Here is an 18,048-nt window from a genome sequence, read left to right as displayed (position 1 = left end):
TATTTTTGAACAGTGTTAAATTTTTTAATTTTTTTTAAAATTATACAAAACAACCTAAATATATTAAAACAGAAATAAAAAATGTATCAATGATTTTTCAATATTTAATTATATGGTCAGATACTGTAATTTCTGGTCACGGACTAGTGATATTGTAATAATCAATGGTAGCTAGCTCACGAGAATTGTTGCAGCAAATTAACGTCGTCCACGTGGATCCATGCATGCATGCAATGTGTAACGTATATAGTACTACATATACAACCACTCTACTGATCATGTATATATAAACTTAACGTATAATTAATATTACGATCATTTTATATTATTATTATTATAATATCGAATATATCATGATGAAGGGATTCTCTATTGCTAATTTCAGCTTTATCATATTTGTGTTAGTATTAATGTTAGCCACGTTATTGTCATTAGACAAAAATGGCTCCTGTCTTTGCATGAAATTATTATCAGATGGTCGTAATAATAGTAATAATAAATATTACTATTTCAATATTCGTAGAAAGTTGATTAGTAATGCTGATTGTGATGATGATGATAATAATCCAGATAATGGTTATGATCATGATCAAGGAGATGAAAATAATAATAATAACAATAATGTAGAAGATGGAGATGGCGGCAGCAGTAGCGGTAGCGGTAGTGGTGGTGGAGGTGGCGGAGGAGGAGGAGGAGGAGGAGGTGGTAATGGAGGTGGATATGGCGAAGGTTTCGGGTATGGTGGCGGTGGTAATAACGGAGGAGGAGGAAGAGGCGGTAGCAAAAGTGCTAAAGGTGGCGGCGGTGGAGGTGGCGGCGGCGGCGGCCGGTAGTCGGTAGGGTTTATTATAACGCACGTGACATTATTAATAATTAAGTACGTATAGTAGTATATGTATGTGTGTAATTTGCCAACCAAAATGTCATTGAAAAATTTGGTGTATTTTTTTCTTTCAATAATATGTACTCATCCTAATATAATATCTTAATTAAGGTTGTAACTTTTGAAGATCAAGCTTATATATGATCAATTATTGAAGAAGTTAATTGCCTTTTACTATTTTTCGTTATTTTTTTTATGAGTATTTTTTATTGAGTATCAATGATGTCTAATTCAAAACATGTTATTATCTTGTGATTGATATTTTTTAAAAATTATTATATTAAGATCTAATACTTAATTACAACAATAACAATATTGTTATAAAGAAGGTTATAGTACCTTTAATATATTCTCTATATTATTCTTTTAGTTAGTATATTATGAAGTGATGATATATAACATAGGAGAATCCTAAACTACATGAGTGCCTTTTAAAACTATTTATCAATATATATATATGTTCTAAATATTAGTAAATTGCTCCTAAAATATACAATAAGCTTGGAATTTTTTAATTTCCATCTCTATATATAAAATTGTTGTCCATATCCATAATAATATATATTTAATAAGATGTTGAATCTGACATAAAATAAAGCTAAGAAAAGAGAGATAAACCATATAACATTAAGCCATTAATGACAATGATTAATTAATTAATTAAAAGAAAAGGAAACACATATATATATATATACACTACAAAAAATGTCACTTTTGTCAGCACAAAAAAGTTAGTATTGCTGGTAAAATAGAATTTACTTGTGCTGTGTTGGCAAAAGGGGTTAGTAAATCAATGTTGGTATTAGAACTTTTGTCAGCATAAAATGAAAAGTGCTGGCAAAGATGACTTTTCCTAGCACGTAAATGCACTAGTAAAAGTTATATTTTAGCCAGTGCAAATGTACGCTGGTAAAATTTTGACTTCTTTGCTAGCGTAGTTTGCGAAATGCGCTGGTAAAAGTAGTAGCGAACTTTGCTGATAAAAGTGACATTTCTTGTAGTGATATAATATTGCTGATAATATCAAATAATAAGTACCACAATAATATTAGTTACTTCAAATTCAAAGAGATACAAAACACTTAAAAAAAACTTACAAACATGCCCTAACGTAGAAAAACAATTAAACTCACACACAAAACCCTAATCATAATAGCCATTATATTTTGATGATATTAATCATTATTAATTAGTACTTAAGGATGCAAAATGCCACCGCCGGGAGGAGCATCGGCAACGCCACCCATGGTCGGAAAACCTCCACCAAGCCCGCCAGGCAGACCACCCGTAGTGCCAGGCAGACCACCTATTCCGGCAACACCACCTATTCCGCCAGCGCCACCAATCCCTCCAAATTTATTAAATGAGCCGGAACCACCAAGCGTTGGCAGCACGCCGTTCACACCAGCGTAACCACCCATCCCGGCAAAGCCACCAACTCCACCGTAAATGAAATTCTTCTTATCACCGAGTCCATTACTATCACTCGGTGACTCAGCTTTTACCGGCGCATTTGCATGCAGAACTGTTTGGTCAAGTGGGGTATTTGGAATGTCACGTGAGGTTGCACGTGGAGAAACAAAGAGTAATACTATGACAACAATGGGGAGCCACTTCATCATCATTTTTATAATAATAATAATAATAATAATATTTGAGAGAAGTTTGAGCTTGAGATGAGAAAGATTAATTTGGATGCATGAGAAGAAGGTATATATAGAGAGTGTTGTGTGGTTTGGTGGGGGACAGTTGAATGAGTAATAAATTTGAAGTGGTTGTGTTATTATTAATTATAGAGAGAGATTATTATTAATTCCAATTAATAGAAACTTGAAGAAATTTCTTGGCTTTTTATTAATTTGTGTGTTGTGATGATCTCGAATAGAGAAATTCTTTGAATTTTGTAGCAAAAGAGTTAGGTGGAATTGTATCAAAAGAAGTGGCAATTTAATTAAGTATTAATTGATGATCATCCATTAATATACATGTCGTTTTCATGAAGTGCCACCAAAAATCGATTGAGTTTGTGACTCGATGGCATATCATATTATCCAAGATCTTATATTACTTTTGGTGTAAATTAATATTAAATTTTATAATTATAAAAAAAGATATAATTTATACTTTTTAATAACACAGCTTTCATATAGTTTTGTATTAACTATAATACTACATCTTTTGATAATATTTCATTTATAACTATATTACAAATTATTATAATTTTTAATGAAGATGCAAATAAGTGATTATGTAAAATGTAATTAACTAATTACCTAACAAAAAAAAAAGTGTTATAATGGTAAAAATCTGCTTAATGTTTAAAAAAGCTTGACATGACAGTTCCAAATTAATTAGCTACAGTTGACAGATTTACTAGGCCTTAGAAAATAAAAACAGGTAAAACTATGGCTATACAATAGTTTATCCTGAGCTAACCACTTGAGGCTAGCTCAAGTGGCCATAGGTGGGTGTGTGTGTTTTGGAGGTTCTGGGTTCGAGTCCCAAATAAAACATGGCTGTAATATATAAACGCTTAAATCAAAAAAAAAAAAAAAATAGTTTATCCTGAGCTAGGTTCAAATCCAAACAATCATTTGAACGAGTAAAACTAATAATATAGACTTGAAACTAGTTAAAACAATAGTTAACATATACCCGTAATATTAGGGCAACCATTTTGAACGAGCCAAAAGGTGACGTGAAGAGAGGGCAATACCATTTATATTTCATTTATTTACACTTATTGTTATTATACCATATCATACTAACACTACAAGAAATATCACTTTTACCAGCATAGTTCGCTACTGCGTTGATAAAAGTTACTTTTACCAGTACATTTCATAAACTGCGTTGGCAAAGAGGTTAAAGTTTTATCAGCGTACATTTGCAATGACTAAAATCTAACTTTTACCAACGCATTTACGCAGCTTTTTATTTTATGCTGGCAAAAATTCTAATACCAACATTGATTTACCAACTCCTTTTTGCGAACACATCACAAGTAAATTCTATTTTACCAGCGCAATACCAACTTTTGCCATTTTTGTGCTGGCAAAAGTGACATTTCTTGTAGTGTAATAACTTGAGCCTCAGAGTCCTTTTTGCTAACATACCAATGCTCCCATTTAAACTCTTGTCACTTCTTTTGTTCTCCACAAGTTGTTGGTATCCTATTTAGTAATTGTAGAAAGTAGCCCCTATAATTGCTTTAATGTAAAGAAAACTAATGCAAATTTAGCATAAAGAAAACTAATGCAAATTTAGCATAGTATATAATAAATAATGTGCTAAATTCAGCACAACATTTGTTATAATACAAAATTTTCATTATCATAAATGTACACTTTTCTTTTATGCTATTTTAATTATTATATTTAGTTATAGTATTAAATTATAAGCTTTTTATATTTATTTTTTATTATTGTTTATATAGCAAAATTAACGAAAAGTTAAAATTATTATTTTTTATCAATATTAAATTTTGCATTACTTAAATTTTACAATTGTTTATTAGAACTTAATATCAAAAAAATATGAAAATATATCTTAATTTTTTTTATATACCAAATAATATAACATAATTTTTACATCTCCAATAAGAGATGAGTTACTATAAAATTTTAATTAGATATTAATATTTAATATTCATATTTTAACAAGAATTTAATATTCATTTAATTTATACACATTCCTTATTCATAAATTTGGTATAGTATATAACTGTATATATCTTCAAATTAATCCTAGCCATTTTCAACTAATTAAAAATAACAAAATGAAAAAGTTTCAATTATTCCATCTCCAATTTCACATTAATATTTCTGTCTCCTACATAAAACAGAATATAACCATTTAAATTGTTAATTACTTATTTTCAAAAAAAAAAAAAAAATTGTTAATTACTTTTATCTCAAAAAAAAAAATTAATGTTAATTACTAAATGTCAAAATAACAATTACAAATCTAAGCCAATTTTTAAGGAAAATTAGCAGCAAGACCAGGTGATATTGTGGCTGTAATTTTGACACAGTTTTGAGCCTTTTAAAGAGAGAAATGTTCTCCAATTTTGACACAATTATATTATTTATATATATATATTACACAATTATATTATTAATTAATATAAATAAAATTTATTATTTCCTTGATTTTCTATCTATAGTACTCCCTAGCTTAAATTAAAAATTAGAAAGAATTAAAAGGATTAAATTAAGGAAGATATGTCTTCAAGTTTAAAAGTGGGTGCAAAGCTTTTTAAATTTTTATTATGCAGTAATAATACTATCTCCAGATCAAGAGTTTTTGTCACAGTTGCCACAAGGCCTCTACAAGTAAGTATAATCACATTGAATATAAAAATATTTATATATATATGTTTTTTTTTTTTATGTTGAAAGATGCACATTAATTATCTCTGAATGGGGCGAGAATTTCTCGTCTAAATAAGGAACAGAGGGCGAGGACGGGGATATCATCTTTTGTCTCCAAATGTTAAATGGGTCGAGAACGGGAATAACACTTCCCGTTCCGTTGGGAACCCGTTTAATATTTTTATTATACTTTTAATAATATTTTATATTCTATAATTTATATGTTTGTATATTTTTTTAGTATATTATTATTTTTTTTATAAATTTGTAAGTTGTTTTTTTTTTTGCTTCGTCCCCACCCTATCTTTGATGGGAATTATAGGGGAATGGAGATTAAAATTCTTAACGAGGATGGGAATGAAGAAAATACTCCCTACTAATTTCATGCTTTGTGTGTATCATATAATTTGAAAGCAAAGAGAAAATTAAGTGTAAAGGGACTGTAAATATAACTTTTTAACATTATGTATAAATAATTATTTATACATATTTTAATTTTAATAGTATTTAATTGAATATTAATGTGATTTTACTTTTAATAATTATTTTAAATAATTAAAAAATAATTGTTTAAATTCTAAATTATTTATGTTTATATATTGTCTCTATTTTAATTAAAAAACTTATGATTTATTCTTAAAAATATATATATTTTTTAATGAGAATTCTAAATATATGTTAATTTTCTAATAAATGGATTATATACGCGTTAAAAAAATTATAATATTATTTATTAAGAGGAGTATCCTCATTTATTAATGAGTAATTTTGAACTAAAAATATTTGAAATGTATTTGAAAGAAATTTGAAGAATTAATATGAATATGTTTAGTAATGGGAAATTATAAATGTACATAGAAGCACTCTATAATTTTAAATTAAAATATCTAGATATTATATATAAAATAATTTCATATTTGAGCTTCACTTTTGGTCCTACTACTGATAAATGATTTATGTAACACTAGTAAACAACTTCAAGATCAATTGAATATTTATGTTGTTGATTAATATGAAGTGATGAAATGAAGATTTTAAAAAATAATTAATAATATAATGATCAATATCGGGTGATGATGATGGTATAAGCTTATTATTGTTGAATTTTGTCCAATTTATTTATTAATAGATATTTTTATTTTCTCTAAAAAAAAAAATGAAGACAGAATCAAAGAAGGAGCAAGACGAAGTAGAAGCATGTGAAAAGGCGAAAGAAGCGGCTGAAGCTATTAAAAGTGGAGCAAAAGAAGTGAGGGAAACTTGTGAATTCATTAGAGACACTGTTGAAACCACTACTCAATCGGTAAAATAATAATATGTTGATGAGTGTTATCGCTAATCTCTTATTTTAACTTTTAAGTCAATCTTTAAACCTGAAAAACACAAATCAATTTTTTTTTTTATTTATCCTTTTGATATTCATTATAGTTACAATATTAATAATCATGTAAACTTTTAAAAAGATTAGAATAGTTTACAGTAGCGACAACAAAGTTACTGATATTTTGGTTTACCATGTTTATTCAAAAATATTCAAATATGTTTTCAGTACTGTAAATTATTCAAAAAATATTTAAAAATTTACAGAGTTAATATTGTAACTATAACGAACTCTGTTACCAAAAAAATATTCTTATGTGTTTTCAAATATGGATGTTAACATAGAGATTGTAATAAAATAAAAGGTTCTAATTGCTAATTACTCCCCAATTATGTTAGATGAATTGTTATGATTTTTTCACAAAATATTATTGTTATGAAAGGTGTTTGAAATGTTATTTTACCAAACACTCTTTAAGCATATTCATTTTAAAGTTTGGAGTGGAAATATGAAAAGGATAGAGTATTTCTACAGTGCACCCCCTAAAAGAGATTTACTAATGCACTTCTTATCTGTTTTAGCATCTAACATAATTTTTTAGTTATTTAAGATATCCTGTAAAATTTTGAGAGACTAGAAAAAATTTTACACGTCGAAAATAGGATTCAAACAGTCTGTTACACGCAAGACTCTTTTATTTTATACGTGTGTGAAATAGACTCTTTGAACCATATTTTTGGCGTGTTAAATTTTTTTAAATTTCTTATAATAATTTTGCATGATGTCCTATATTACTACAACTTAAACGACTATGAAAAAATTAGACTAAAAAATTCTTTCAAATATCGAAATACATAAGAGGTGCATGAGTGAACTTTTTTTAGATGTACATTATAGAATTTTTGAAAAGGATATTATTTAGTTAACTTATTATTAATTATTGATTAATTGTAAACTACACAGGTTAGCAAAGTAATTGAAAAAGTAGAAACCATGAAAGACAAAGCCCAAGGCTCACTCTCTGGAGTTGTCAATGTGGCCCAGAAAGCTACCGATGTTGTCAAGGAATTTACCGGAGATGATGATTAAATCACAAAAGTGAAACTAAAATTTTTATTTTTGAAAAATAAAAATGTTATACAACTACTTATTTTTTTTAATTTTAAAAACAAAAAATAAAAGTGTGTTATGTAAATTTAATTTTAATTTGTTGATTGTATTTAAGTCGTGTCCAATAGTCCAGGTTTAGGTCTGAGGTTGGGGTTCGAGTTCGAGATCGGGGTTCGAGGTTTGGGCCTGGGTTCAAGTCTGAGGTCCAGGGTCGGAGTCGTGGTCTGAATCTAGGTCCGTGTTAGGGTTTGGGACTAAGATCCAGGTCCAAGTTAAGGTCTGGGGTCTAGCTAGGTCTCGGGTTCGGGTTTCGAGTTCGGGTCCGGGTCCAGGGCCGAGACCTAGGTTCAGGTCTAGGGTCCAAATCTTGGTCTTGAGGTCAAGGTTGAGGTCAGAGTCCAAATAACATACCCAAAATTTTTAAAAATGTGACTCTCAATTAAAAAATTGAAAAAATAAAAATAATTTATAGAACATGTTTTTTTGATAATATTTTCACTTTCTTTTTTTTTTTGAAAGAAATATTTTCACTTTTTTAATTACAAAAGTAAAAATAATTAATTAAAAAAGTGTTACCAAGCACACCCAAAAATTTTAAAATTTTGATTCTCAATTAAAAAATTAAACAGTGAAAATAATTTTATAAATGTTTTTGAAAAATATTTATTTATTACTTTGAAGAGATAAAGTTCTAGCTAGTCTAGTTAATTAGCAATTGGAGAGTATTATTTGAACTCTAAAACTTATAAAAGGACTTATTTTAATAATTTTTATTGAATATAAAATACATATCTTTATTTTATACTAATTTTTTTCTTCCCATATTCTTTCTTTTTTCCAAATAATTTCTTCAAAAATACTTATAATACATTTCAAATATTAAGACAAAAAAAAAAAAAGAAAAACTACATGAAATTTTATTGGAAAAAAAAATATATAGATTATTTTTAAAAAAAAAATTATAAAATAATTATTTAAGTCAACACAAAATAATATGAAAATAAAAATATATTAGTACTTTTATTGAAAGGTAAATTAGAAAATTTTACAAGCTTACATCCACTACAATAAAAAATATCATGAGGTTACAAATTTCCTAAAATTCTTTTAAAAGCTAAATTTTTAAACGAGACTCCGAAATATGGCCCAAACAATAGCGTCACAAATAAAAACTAAAAGAAGGAGACAAACCAAAAGAAGATAAATCAACAATAGGAACTGCAAATAGTGATAACATCAGTTCATCCAAAATATATAATCTTTCCTGGCCTGCGGTCAGTCTCAATCAGCTTTTAAGACTATAGATCCTGCACATGACAATAAGTAGAAAAAAAAAATACTGAATAACCAGAATCACACAATTTACCAATAGATATGGTGTGATGCATATGACAAGCACAAATGATGTAGGACTCAAAAAAACAAAGGATGTAGAATGCGAAGAGATATGGTGTGATGCACTAGAGTTCAAAACTCATGTAGAAGGTGACATACTTGAACTGTTAGCATCTTAGCCTCTTAAGTCTTTTTTTTTTTTTTTGAAAAAAGGCGTAGTTATATATATTAAAAGATATTAGACCTCTCGGTCATTACATAAAATGTTCTCCGATAAAGAGTCAATCGGAATAGATCCGTATATTAGCCTCTTAAGTCTTAAGCTCTAGAGCATATGCAAACATCAAGTTGATTAAGCTGGGCCAAACTGGTTTTGATCATTTCTGTGAGAAATGACATTACTATTACTTATTTTTTATATTTATATGCTTTGTATTTATAAACAATTTATTGTTTTCATATTTTTAGTTTGTTTTCTAACTATACATATTAGAACATTTATTTTAGAGATTTTTACACCATATACTAAAATTTTCAACTTTTTTACTTTTTTATTGTGAGACGGATTTTATTCAAAAATACTGTGTGAGTTTTATACTGTGTACTGTGTTAAGTTTTTACGATTGTTCCACGGTTATTTTAATTATTCTATTTTGTTGTTTTGCGGTTGTTTTATAAAAAATAGTATTTTTATAAAAAATTCCGTGTAATAGTAAAATTATACTTTTACCTAAAATTTAGTATTTTTGTAAAACTTCTTTGTTTTAACACTTAACAGTGCCCTAAATCTGCATTGGGCCGGCCCAATACTGAAGCCCAACTCAAGCAAACACGTTTCCCTTTGATCAATACAGAACAACAAGAGGAAATTACACTCTATACCTTTTTTATATTGTCCTCTTTTATTTTTACCTTCTTTTTTAAAATCTATCATTTTTACCTCTTTTTTTAAACATTGTACCAATTTTGCCCCTGTCACTTTAAGATACTCTCCATGTGATTCTCTTATGTAAGGGTATTTTGGGTACAATACATATAAAAAGAGGTATGTTTCAAATAAATATAAAATTAGAGGTAAATTTGATTAATTGATGAATAAAAGAGGCATTTTTCAACTTACCCCGAACAACAACAACAAACTCAACTCAACCACTGAGAATGGGCCAGGCTCAGATATCGACCTGAAACTGCCCAGTCTCACTGAGTCAGCTCTATTGGGTTTAACCCACTTCAATCTCTGATTCAATTAGGACCAAATCACTACATTTGTAGAAGGAGAATGCTAAAAAGCACTGCAATACTACTATCAATAACTATATTGTTAAGTATCTCACCTCACATATTTTGATTTAAAAATTATTATTGGATATCGCTAATCATTTATAAAACATCTCTTTTTCATAATAATATTACTAGTGCCTAATAATAATACTTTTGTGTTATTCCTCCAAAATAGAATAGACGATCACTATGGTAAGGACTACCTACCGAAGGAAATTTCTATCAAACTTGTAAATATCCAACCCCAAGTCACTTTGGTGGTGGTTGTAGAAATAGTTGTTGTAAAAAATAAAAGGAATAAATTTACCGAATTAAAATTTGGATTGAGTCACAGACTAGGTCGTTCTCTTTAAGACGTTCGCAACACTGTCTAGAATTGTGCAAACAGACTATCAACTTCGTCGTACACAGAATAAAATAGTCTAGTCGAATTTGGAACTCTATTGCACGATAGAGAACTATCGAAATACCACACCCAACAAAACACTATTGCTTTAAGAATACATATGGTAATATAATCATATATAATTGTATATAATTTTTTTTGTGAGAAAAATATGTATTTCTCCTATTGGTTCTGATGCATTATATAGGAAATGCACAGAAAGTAGTAACAGGATGAAAGACGTTTCTGATCATGGAAACGTTAGAACGTGGGATCATAAAATTGATGCTAAAAATTAGGACGAGAAAACGTCTCAGTTTTCTAATTAATTAAACACGTTTAAAAACTATTTTAATTAATTAAATAAAAATAATAATTTAAAAAATAAATACTCTCCAAAAAATAATGTCATATGTGAACTATGCAATAATGCCAAACATAGCAGTGATGTTAAACTTTAAACTGTTTTAATTAATTAATATGTGACATCTTGTAGTATTTGACATTGATGGCAGCAGTGATGTTAAACATAACATAACAGCAGACCAAGTCAAGCCCGACCCTTTGCATAGGTGGACCTAGGGCCGGCCCTGAAACAAAGTGGGCCATAGGAAAAAAAAAAAATTTGGGCCCTTATGTTTGAAAAAATATGGTATTTTTCAAAATCGGTAAAAAAATGTATAATTTTAAAAGAGAAAAAAAAAATTGGGCCCCTAGGCTGGGTGGGCCCTAGGCACAGGCCTAGCCCGCCTATGCCCAAAGTCGGGCCTCCCTAGGACCCACCTAGCCAAGAGGTCCCAAAAGAATTCTTCCTTTTAAATTACATATTTTTTTTTTACTGATTTTATAAAATACCACATTTTACTTTAAATAAAGGTTCAAAAATATATTTTTTTTTTAATCTACTAAATTTAAAAGTCCCCTAATCCAAATTTATAGGTTGGTATTCATACATCTCCAATAAAAACTTGCCAAATAAGCAATTCACTTCATAAAAATACTCTCTAAAATCTAACTATTGGAGATGTTGTTAGATACCATTTAACATATCTCAAAAGGAAAATAGCCAAAAACCAAAATAGTGAATAGTAAGTCTACTGAATATGAATGGTTTTTGAAGACTACTTAGTGAGGCTGTTGGATAAGGATTGGCAGTGTTGAAAGGCAAGAATCACAGCACAGCATGGCATAGCACAAGAGTCTAAAAATCTTTGGAAAGGTACAAAAAAATTTAAGAATCTGAATTATGTGAAATAGTGTTTACCAATCACAAAATCTAGAAGATTGGGAAAACAAATAACCCACTTAAGTCTCACCCCCCAATAAAGATCCACAAACCGTTATAATTAATGCCACAAACATCCACTTCCCAACATTTTAATGTCAAATCATCTTTGCTTTTTTCAGTATTTAATTTTTTTATTTTTTTCATATGACCTTTTTCACTAGATTCTCTTCATCATCATCTTCTTCTTTTTCTTCACAACTTTATTGTATATTTGTATGTGTATCTATCTATATGACAATCCAAATCCAATCTAATTATTATATGTCAATCTAAATGGAAAATTTGATTTTATATACTTAAAAAATTAAAAAATTTTATAATTAAACCAAAAATTTAAACTCTAAAAAAACTATACTTTTTTTTTCAGTATTTTTTTTTTTCACTAGATTCTCTTCATCATCATCTTTGCTTTTTTCAGTATTTTTTTTTTCTGCGATTTCAGAGAGAGAGGAAGAGAGAGTGGGTTTCGGGGTGCGACTTTTGGGCGGTCCGAGAGAGTGGGGCTGGGTCGGGGTATTGGTGCGGGTGGTCGGAGGTGGCGGTGAGGGTCGGAGGTCAGAGGTGGTGGTGAGGGTGTGAGGGTGGGCGGTTGGGATGTGAGAGAGAGAGAGATGATGCAGAGAGAGAGAATTGTGAGGGAGTATTTTTGGGGTTTTAAAAAAAAAGTATAATTTTTTTATAGTTTAAGTTTTTGGTATAATAATAAAATTTTTTAATTTTTTAAGTATATAAAATCAAAATTCCCATCTAAATTAATTCAATCTAATTTTATTGATGGCTTCAACATGTCTATTAAATTCTCTTTCTTTTTAAAGGAATTTTACCATATCTACACAAACATAATTGCTATTTGCTATTAGATGCTTCATCATAATTGCTATTTGTCATTGTTAATGGATTTATTATTGGAGTGAGAAAATATATATTATGACATCTTTTATATCTTATTTTTTTTTATTTATTTTAATTATTATTTTATTATAAAATAATAATTTAATTATTTAATATATATTATATAATAATATAGTATTATTTTCATAATTTTTTAATATTAGAATATTTTAAAACAAGAAGTGCCAAAAATTATGTAAAAGAGAAATAAAAAAAAAATATTATATTTAAAATGATGTAAAAAAATTTAACATTCTTAAAGAATACTACCATTAGTGATACTCTTAGGCACTACGATACACACATTATTATAAGATAACACTTTAAAAATAATTAATAGTTTTTTATGATCATTATTTATATTTAGGGACCATTATTATTAAGTATCAGTAGTGTCTAATATTATTTAGAGGTGATGTTTACGATTATTTAATGATATTATATTCTTTTAGCATTTTTCTTATTTAAGTAAGATAAAATAAATTAGATCAGTTAAAAAAACACGTACTAGACACAATTATTAACCTTCACATTTCTCTAAATATAATGCACTTTTAGGTTTGTTTGACATTTTAAGTTCTTAGAGAACAAAAATTAGTATTTTCCAATATTGAAATTTGAAAAAGGGATTGAATTATGAAATGGTAAGAAACTCATATTGCATTTATGCTTTAAAAAAAACCCTTTTTTTCTTTAATAGTGATAATAAAGAGACAAGGCAAAAAAAAAAAAAAAAAAAAACCTTACACTTCTATTAGCTCTATTTTTTTTTTCCTTGCATTGCATCCAATTTATTACACATATAAACTTCTTTTTTTTTAATCTTTACATCAATAAAACAAAAACTAGAACAAAGAAAAAGAACAAAAACTAAATGAGGAAACTTGATCATGACTTATACAATAACATAATTACTTCAATCCCATTTTGGCATTAGATGAAGATGATGATGATGAGTAAAGAAATGAAGAAGCAGAGAAGCTTGTGTTATTGCTTTTTGGGAACATTTTTTGCATTGCCATTGATGAAGATGAAGTTCCCAAAGCTCCATTATCATTAGCATTATGAGAAGGAGGAGAGGCTTTGAGAAGCATATCAACTTTAGCATACTCTTCTCTTTCATGTTTAATCTCTTTGAGCATTGCTGACACATCTTTCATTGTTGGCCTTTCATCTGGTGTTGAGTTAACACATAACAATGCTATGCCTAATGCTTGCATCATTTCCTCTATCTCTGATTCTGATCTTGAAAGTAAGCTTTCATCCAACACTTCAATCCCTCCTCTCTTTTGTCTAACCCAATCCACTACATGTAGTCCATCTGGTATCGTTGGATCGATCGGTTGTTTGCCTGTTAACACTTCTAACACCACCACTCCATAGCTATAAACATCGCTCTTTTCGGTTATCTTCATCATGTAGCCATATTCTGAAAGAAAGAAAAAAAACAAGAGCTACTATTAGCTATTATCGATGTTAAATATTCTTCCTGAACTATATATTTCATAGCTACTATTTGAGTAAAGTTATTGAAGGGAAAAGAAAACTTGCCTGGTGCAATGTATCCATATGAACCAGCAACAGTGTTGGAGGATCGAGCAAAATCGCCATCATCAACAAGCTTAGCTAATCCGAAATCAGCAATGTAAGGCTCAAACTCAAGACCAATAAGAATGTTATTAGCTTTGATGTCTCTATGAACAATTGGAGGAACACAATCATGGTGAAGATAAGCAAGTCCTTGAGCTGCACCAAGCAAAATTTGGTACCTTAGCTCCCACTCCAACCCATTACTTCCTGTTCTCTCATGTAGAATGCTTCCTAAGCTCCCATTAGGCATGTAATCATACATGAGAAGCCTTGTGTTTCGATTCCAACAACAACCAAGAAACCGAACAATGTTCTTATGTCGAATTGAGCCAAGAGTTTTCACCTCAGCTGAGAATGAATCCCGAACACCAGACTTTTCATCAACAAAACCTCTTGTTGTGGCTGCAGCTGCTGGCCATAGCTTCTTCACTGCTATGACATCGCCGTTTTGCATATCGGCCTTGTAAACAACACCAGAACAACCTTTGCCTATTACATTGGTGTCAACTAAACACTTTAGTATTTCATCAACTGAGAAATGGAGTTTTTGGAATGGAGTGAATTGCCAAGGCCATGAGTCTCCCAATTCAGAATCATCATCGCCATCTCTGAGTGTTTTTCGAGCTCTTATCATCGCAATTACTCCCATTACTACCATTGCTATGGTAAGAGTGATCAGCAGAGCTAGTGCAAGCTTAAGTCTCCTTGACCTCTGTACTTCATTTTCGGTTTTAGCCATTCCAGCCTTGCCTACATCAGTTAGAAAACAAGATTCCCTTATCGAAATCGAAGAGCAAAGCCCTTTGTTTCCTTCTAAATCAGTTGGAGATAACTGCCTGAAGAGCTTGTTGTCAGGAAGATAGCCTGTGAAGTTGTTATGAGAAACATTAAGAGAGACAAGATTATCAAGCCCTCCTAATGGATTCAAATCACCTTCAAGCTTGTTATGTGAGAGATCAAGTATAGAAAGCTTGGTGAGAGCAGATATCTGAGATGGGATTGGTCCTGAAAGTCCATTCCAGCTCAAATTAAGAGCTATTTCAAGAGCTTCAATTCGACCCAATTCGATCGGTATGGAGCCAGTGAGCTCATTACTGCTAAGATCAAGCAATTGTAGACTCAAACAAAGGCCAAGAGACAAAGGTATTGTACCAGAGAATGAATTCTTACTTAAAATGAGTTTGTTCAATGAAACCAAACGACCAAAGCTAGCAGGAATCTGACCCGAAAATCGATTGGATGAACAATCCAACACCTGAAGACCTGATAAAGAAGACAGTGTATGAGGCAAGGGACCTTCCAATGTATTGCTACTAAGATCAATCATCTGTAACTCTGTGCAGCTTCCAATCTCATCAGGTACCAAACCCGAAAGGCGATTAGCTGAGAGATCAAGAAAGTTTAAGCTTTTTAAACCACCAATTGTTGCAGGTATGCCACCCGAAATACGGTTGTTACCAAGCCTGAGTCTAACAAGAGAGCTGCAGTTACCGATATCAGGCGGTATAGAACCCGAAATGTCATTGTCAATCAAGAGAAACTTGGTAAGATTCCGAAGCTGAAACAAGCCAGGAGGTATGGTACCAGTGAGGAAATTATGAGACAAGTCCAAAGCTTGAAGACTTGTACAACTAGCCAAAGATGAAGGAATACTTCCCTCTAACTGATTTTGCCAAGCAAAGAACACATTAAGCTTAGACAATTTTCCAATCTCAGGTGGAATCAAACCCGAAATTTGATTAGTATCAAGCTGCAACTGTTCTAATTTAGTAGCATTGAAAAGATTTAAAGGTATTGAACCAGAAATATTGTTGTTACTAATCATAAACTCAACAAGCTCAGAAAGTTTTCCTAATGATAATGGAATAGTACCAGAGATTGAATTCAAAGAAAGATCAATATTTGTCAAGCTAATACAATTTCCAATCTCTTCTGGTATTGCCCCAACAAGATTGTTCTGCCATAGAAACAATTGCTCAAGCTTCTTAAGGTTACCAATCTCGGAAGGTATCGAACCAGACAAACTATTTTCATACAAAAACAAACTCACTAACTCAGAACAGTTACCTATCTCAGGTGGGATTTCGCCGGAGATCATGGTGGTGTAAATAGATAAAGTTTGAAGCTTTTTTAACCGGCCTAGTGAAACCGGTAAAGTCCCCGAAATCTTGGTATCTGCAAGCCCCAAAACCGTCAAGTTACCACAGTTTCCAAGCTCATCTGGGATTTTTCCGATAATGTCTTCATTCCCTCCGACACGAATAACTTCCAGTCCGGTAAGTTTTCCGAGTTGTGTCGGAATCGTCCCACTTAACCGATTATCAAATAAAAGAAGATTCTTTAACCCAAAACAGTCACCAATCTCAACTGGGATTTTCCCAGTGAGTTGATTAGAGTCAAGAATTAAATCTTCAAGGTACCTAAGTTTCCCCAAACTCCTTGGAATCGAACCCACGAGACTGTTGGAGCTAAAGTCGATGACTTTAAGTTCCGTACAGTCACCAATATCCTCCGGTAACATTCCGGTGATGTTGGCATCTGAAATGACGAGTCTTTGTAAAGATTTAAAAGAAGAAAGATTCGATAACAATGGAAGGTGAAGAGGTACAGAGTTTATATTAATCTCAGTGACTAAACCTTGTGAAGAACATGTTATGGCTGTCCAATTACATGGGGTTTGATCATGAATATTCCAATTAAAGAAAGAAGAAAAAGAAGAAGAAGATTGAAGCCATGAGAATAAGAGAGAAGCTTCATTGTTTGTTACAGCAATGGAAGTAGTAAAAGGAGAGTGAAGAAGAAGAGTGAGAAAGAAGAAGAAGAAGGTTTGCCTCGAGTTCGGCATGGAAGACATTTGCCTCAAATTCCAAACCCTTTTCGTATCATCGGACTTTGCAGCCTCTCTCTTGCTCTGTTTTTTTTTTTTTTTTTGGTGGGTTTCTTGGTTTGAACTCAAAGACTGAAACTTGAACCAAAGTTTTGATTTTTATTTAAATGGAAAGTATTGATAGAGAAAGAAAATGCCTTGAGATTAGGAAAAACTGGTGAAGGACCATGTTAAGCTTAGTTTAGGTTGACCACAGCAGATCACACACTGCCACACCATCAACACCCCATATCTATCTCTCTCTGTGAATGTGAATAGAATATTGGGAGAGGGTTTTAAATTTAATTACTTGATGAGTTCACGCGCAACAAGGGGAGACAGTATCTGTGCATGAATGTATAGTATATATATATATATATATTTATATATGTGTGTGATCAGTTATGTATTACGTATATTATAATATGAAAGAGATAGATGTATGTATGTGATTGTGATTTGCTTGCTTTGATTTAGTTTATTTTATATTTTGACTCCATCAAAGAGAGAGAGAGAGAGAGAGCAGTTAGCGCAAATTTTAGTGTTTTTCATTTATTTATCAAAAATGGTAAGAGGTAATTAAGGTGTTTTGTTGGGCGGTAAAATAGGTTAGACACGAATACATAATTTGAAATTTACATAAGTGGGTTGAGGTTTTTCTTAAATGGATTTGCTTGTGTTTGGATTAATTTATTTATAATCCGTTTAATAAATATGTCGTGTTG

The 18,048-nt window shown here is 30.5% G+C and overlaps 4 protein-coding genes across 5 annotated transcripts; 2 read left to right on the top strand and 2 right to left on the bottom strand.

Moving 5' to 3' along the window:
* The first annotated feature begins 353 nt into the window (after positions 1–353).
* On the top strand, positions 354–833 carry LOC115722637 (putative glycine-rich cell wall structural protein 1). Its single transcript, XM_030651897.2, has one exon. It carries the CDS (start codon positions 354–356, stop codon positions 831–833), a length of 480 nt encoding a protein of 159 aa, XP_030507757.2.
* A 1,246-nt stretch (positions 834–2,079) lies between these two features.
* LOC115722647 (glycine-rich protein 23) lies at positions 2,080–2,508 on the bottom strand. Its single transcript, XM_030651907.2, has one exon. It carries the CDS (start codon positions 2,506–2,508, stop codon positions 2,080–2,082), a length of 429 nt encoding a protein of 142 aa, XP_030507767.2.
* A 2,381-nt stretch (positions 2,509–4,889) lies between these two features.
* On the top strand, positions 4,890–8,149 carry LOC115722178 (uncharacterized). Of its 2 annotated transcripts, XM_061103881.1 has the most exons (3): positions 4,890–5,221; positions 6,423–6,559; positions 7,541–8,149. In XM_061103881.1, exons 1-3 carry the CDS (start codon positions 5,107–5,109, stop codon positions 7,664–7,666), a joined length of 378 nt encoding a protein of 125 aa, XP_060959864.1. In that variant the 5' UTR covers positions 4,890–5,106; the 3' UTR covers positions 7,667–8,149. The 2 variants fall into 2 exon arrangements, with proteins under 2 accessions (XP_060959864.1, XP_030507173.2); XM_030651313.2 differs by lacking the exon at positions 4,890–5,221 and having other exon boundaries at positions 6,028–6,559.
* A 5,467-nt stretch (positions 8,150–13,616) lies between these two features.
* On the bottom strand, positions 13,617–17,698 carry LOC115724123 (LRR receptor-like serine/threonine-protein kinase RGI1). The gene is made up of 2 exons (XM_030653590.2): positions 14,419–17,698; positions 13,617–14,296 (listed from the first exon to the last, which is right to left on the bottom strand). Exons 1-2 carry the CDS (start codon positions 17,309–17,311, stop codon positions 13,779–13,781), a joined length of 3,411 nt encoding a protein of 1,136 aa, XP_030509450.2. The 5' UTR covers positions 17,312–17,698; the 3' UTR covers positions 13,617–13,778.
* Positions 17,699–18,048: the final 350 nt, after the last annotated feature.

This window comes from Cannabis sativa, chromosome 9 (genome assembly GCF_029168945.1).
Source record: "Cannabis sativa cultivar Pink pepper isolate KNU-18-1 chromosome 9, ASM2916894v1, whole genome shotgun sequence".
NCBI lineage: Eukaryota > Viridiplantae > Streptophyta > Magnoliopsida > Rosales > Cannabaceae > Cannabis > Cannabis sativa.
This window is presented reverse-complemented; position numbering and strand designations above follow the sequence as displayed.

Coding starts and splice junctions, on each gene's coding strand:
- LOC115722637 (XM_030651897.2), top strand. CDS start 354: ATGATGAAGGGATTCTCTATTGCTAATTTCAGCTTTATCATATTTGTG.
- LOC115722647 (XM_030651907.2), bottom strand. CDS start 2,508: ATGATGATGAAGTGGCTCCCCATTGTTGTCATAGTATTACTCTTTGTT.
- LOC115722178 (XM_061103881.1), top strand. CDS start 5,107: ATGTCTTCAAGTTTAAAAGTGGGTGCAAAGCTTTTTAAATTTTTATTA. Junction 5,222..6,422: donor CACAAGGCCTCTACAAGTAA/GTATAATCACAT, acceptor AAATGAAGACAG/AATCAAAGAAGGAGCAAGAC. Junction 6,560..7,540: donor TTGAAACCACTACTCAATCG/GTAAAATAATAA, acceptor TAAACTACACAG/GTTAGCAAAGTAATTGAAAA.
- LOC115724123 (XM_030653590.2), bottom strand. CDS start 17,311: ATGTCTTCCATGCCGAACTCGAGGCAAACCTTCTTCTTCTTCTTTCTC. Junction 14,297..14,418: donor ATATGGATACATTGCACCAG/GCAAGTTTTCTT, acceptor TCTTTCTTTCAG/AATATGGCTACATGATGAAG.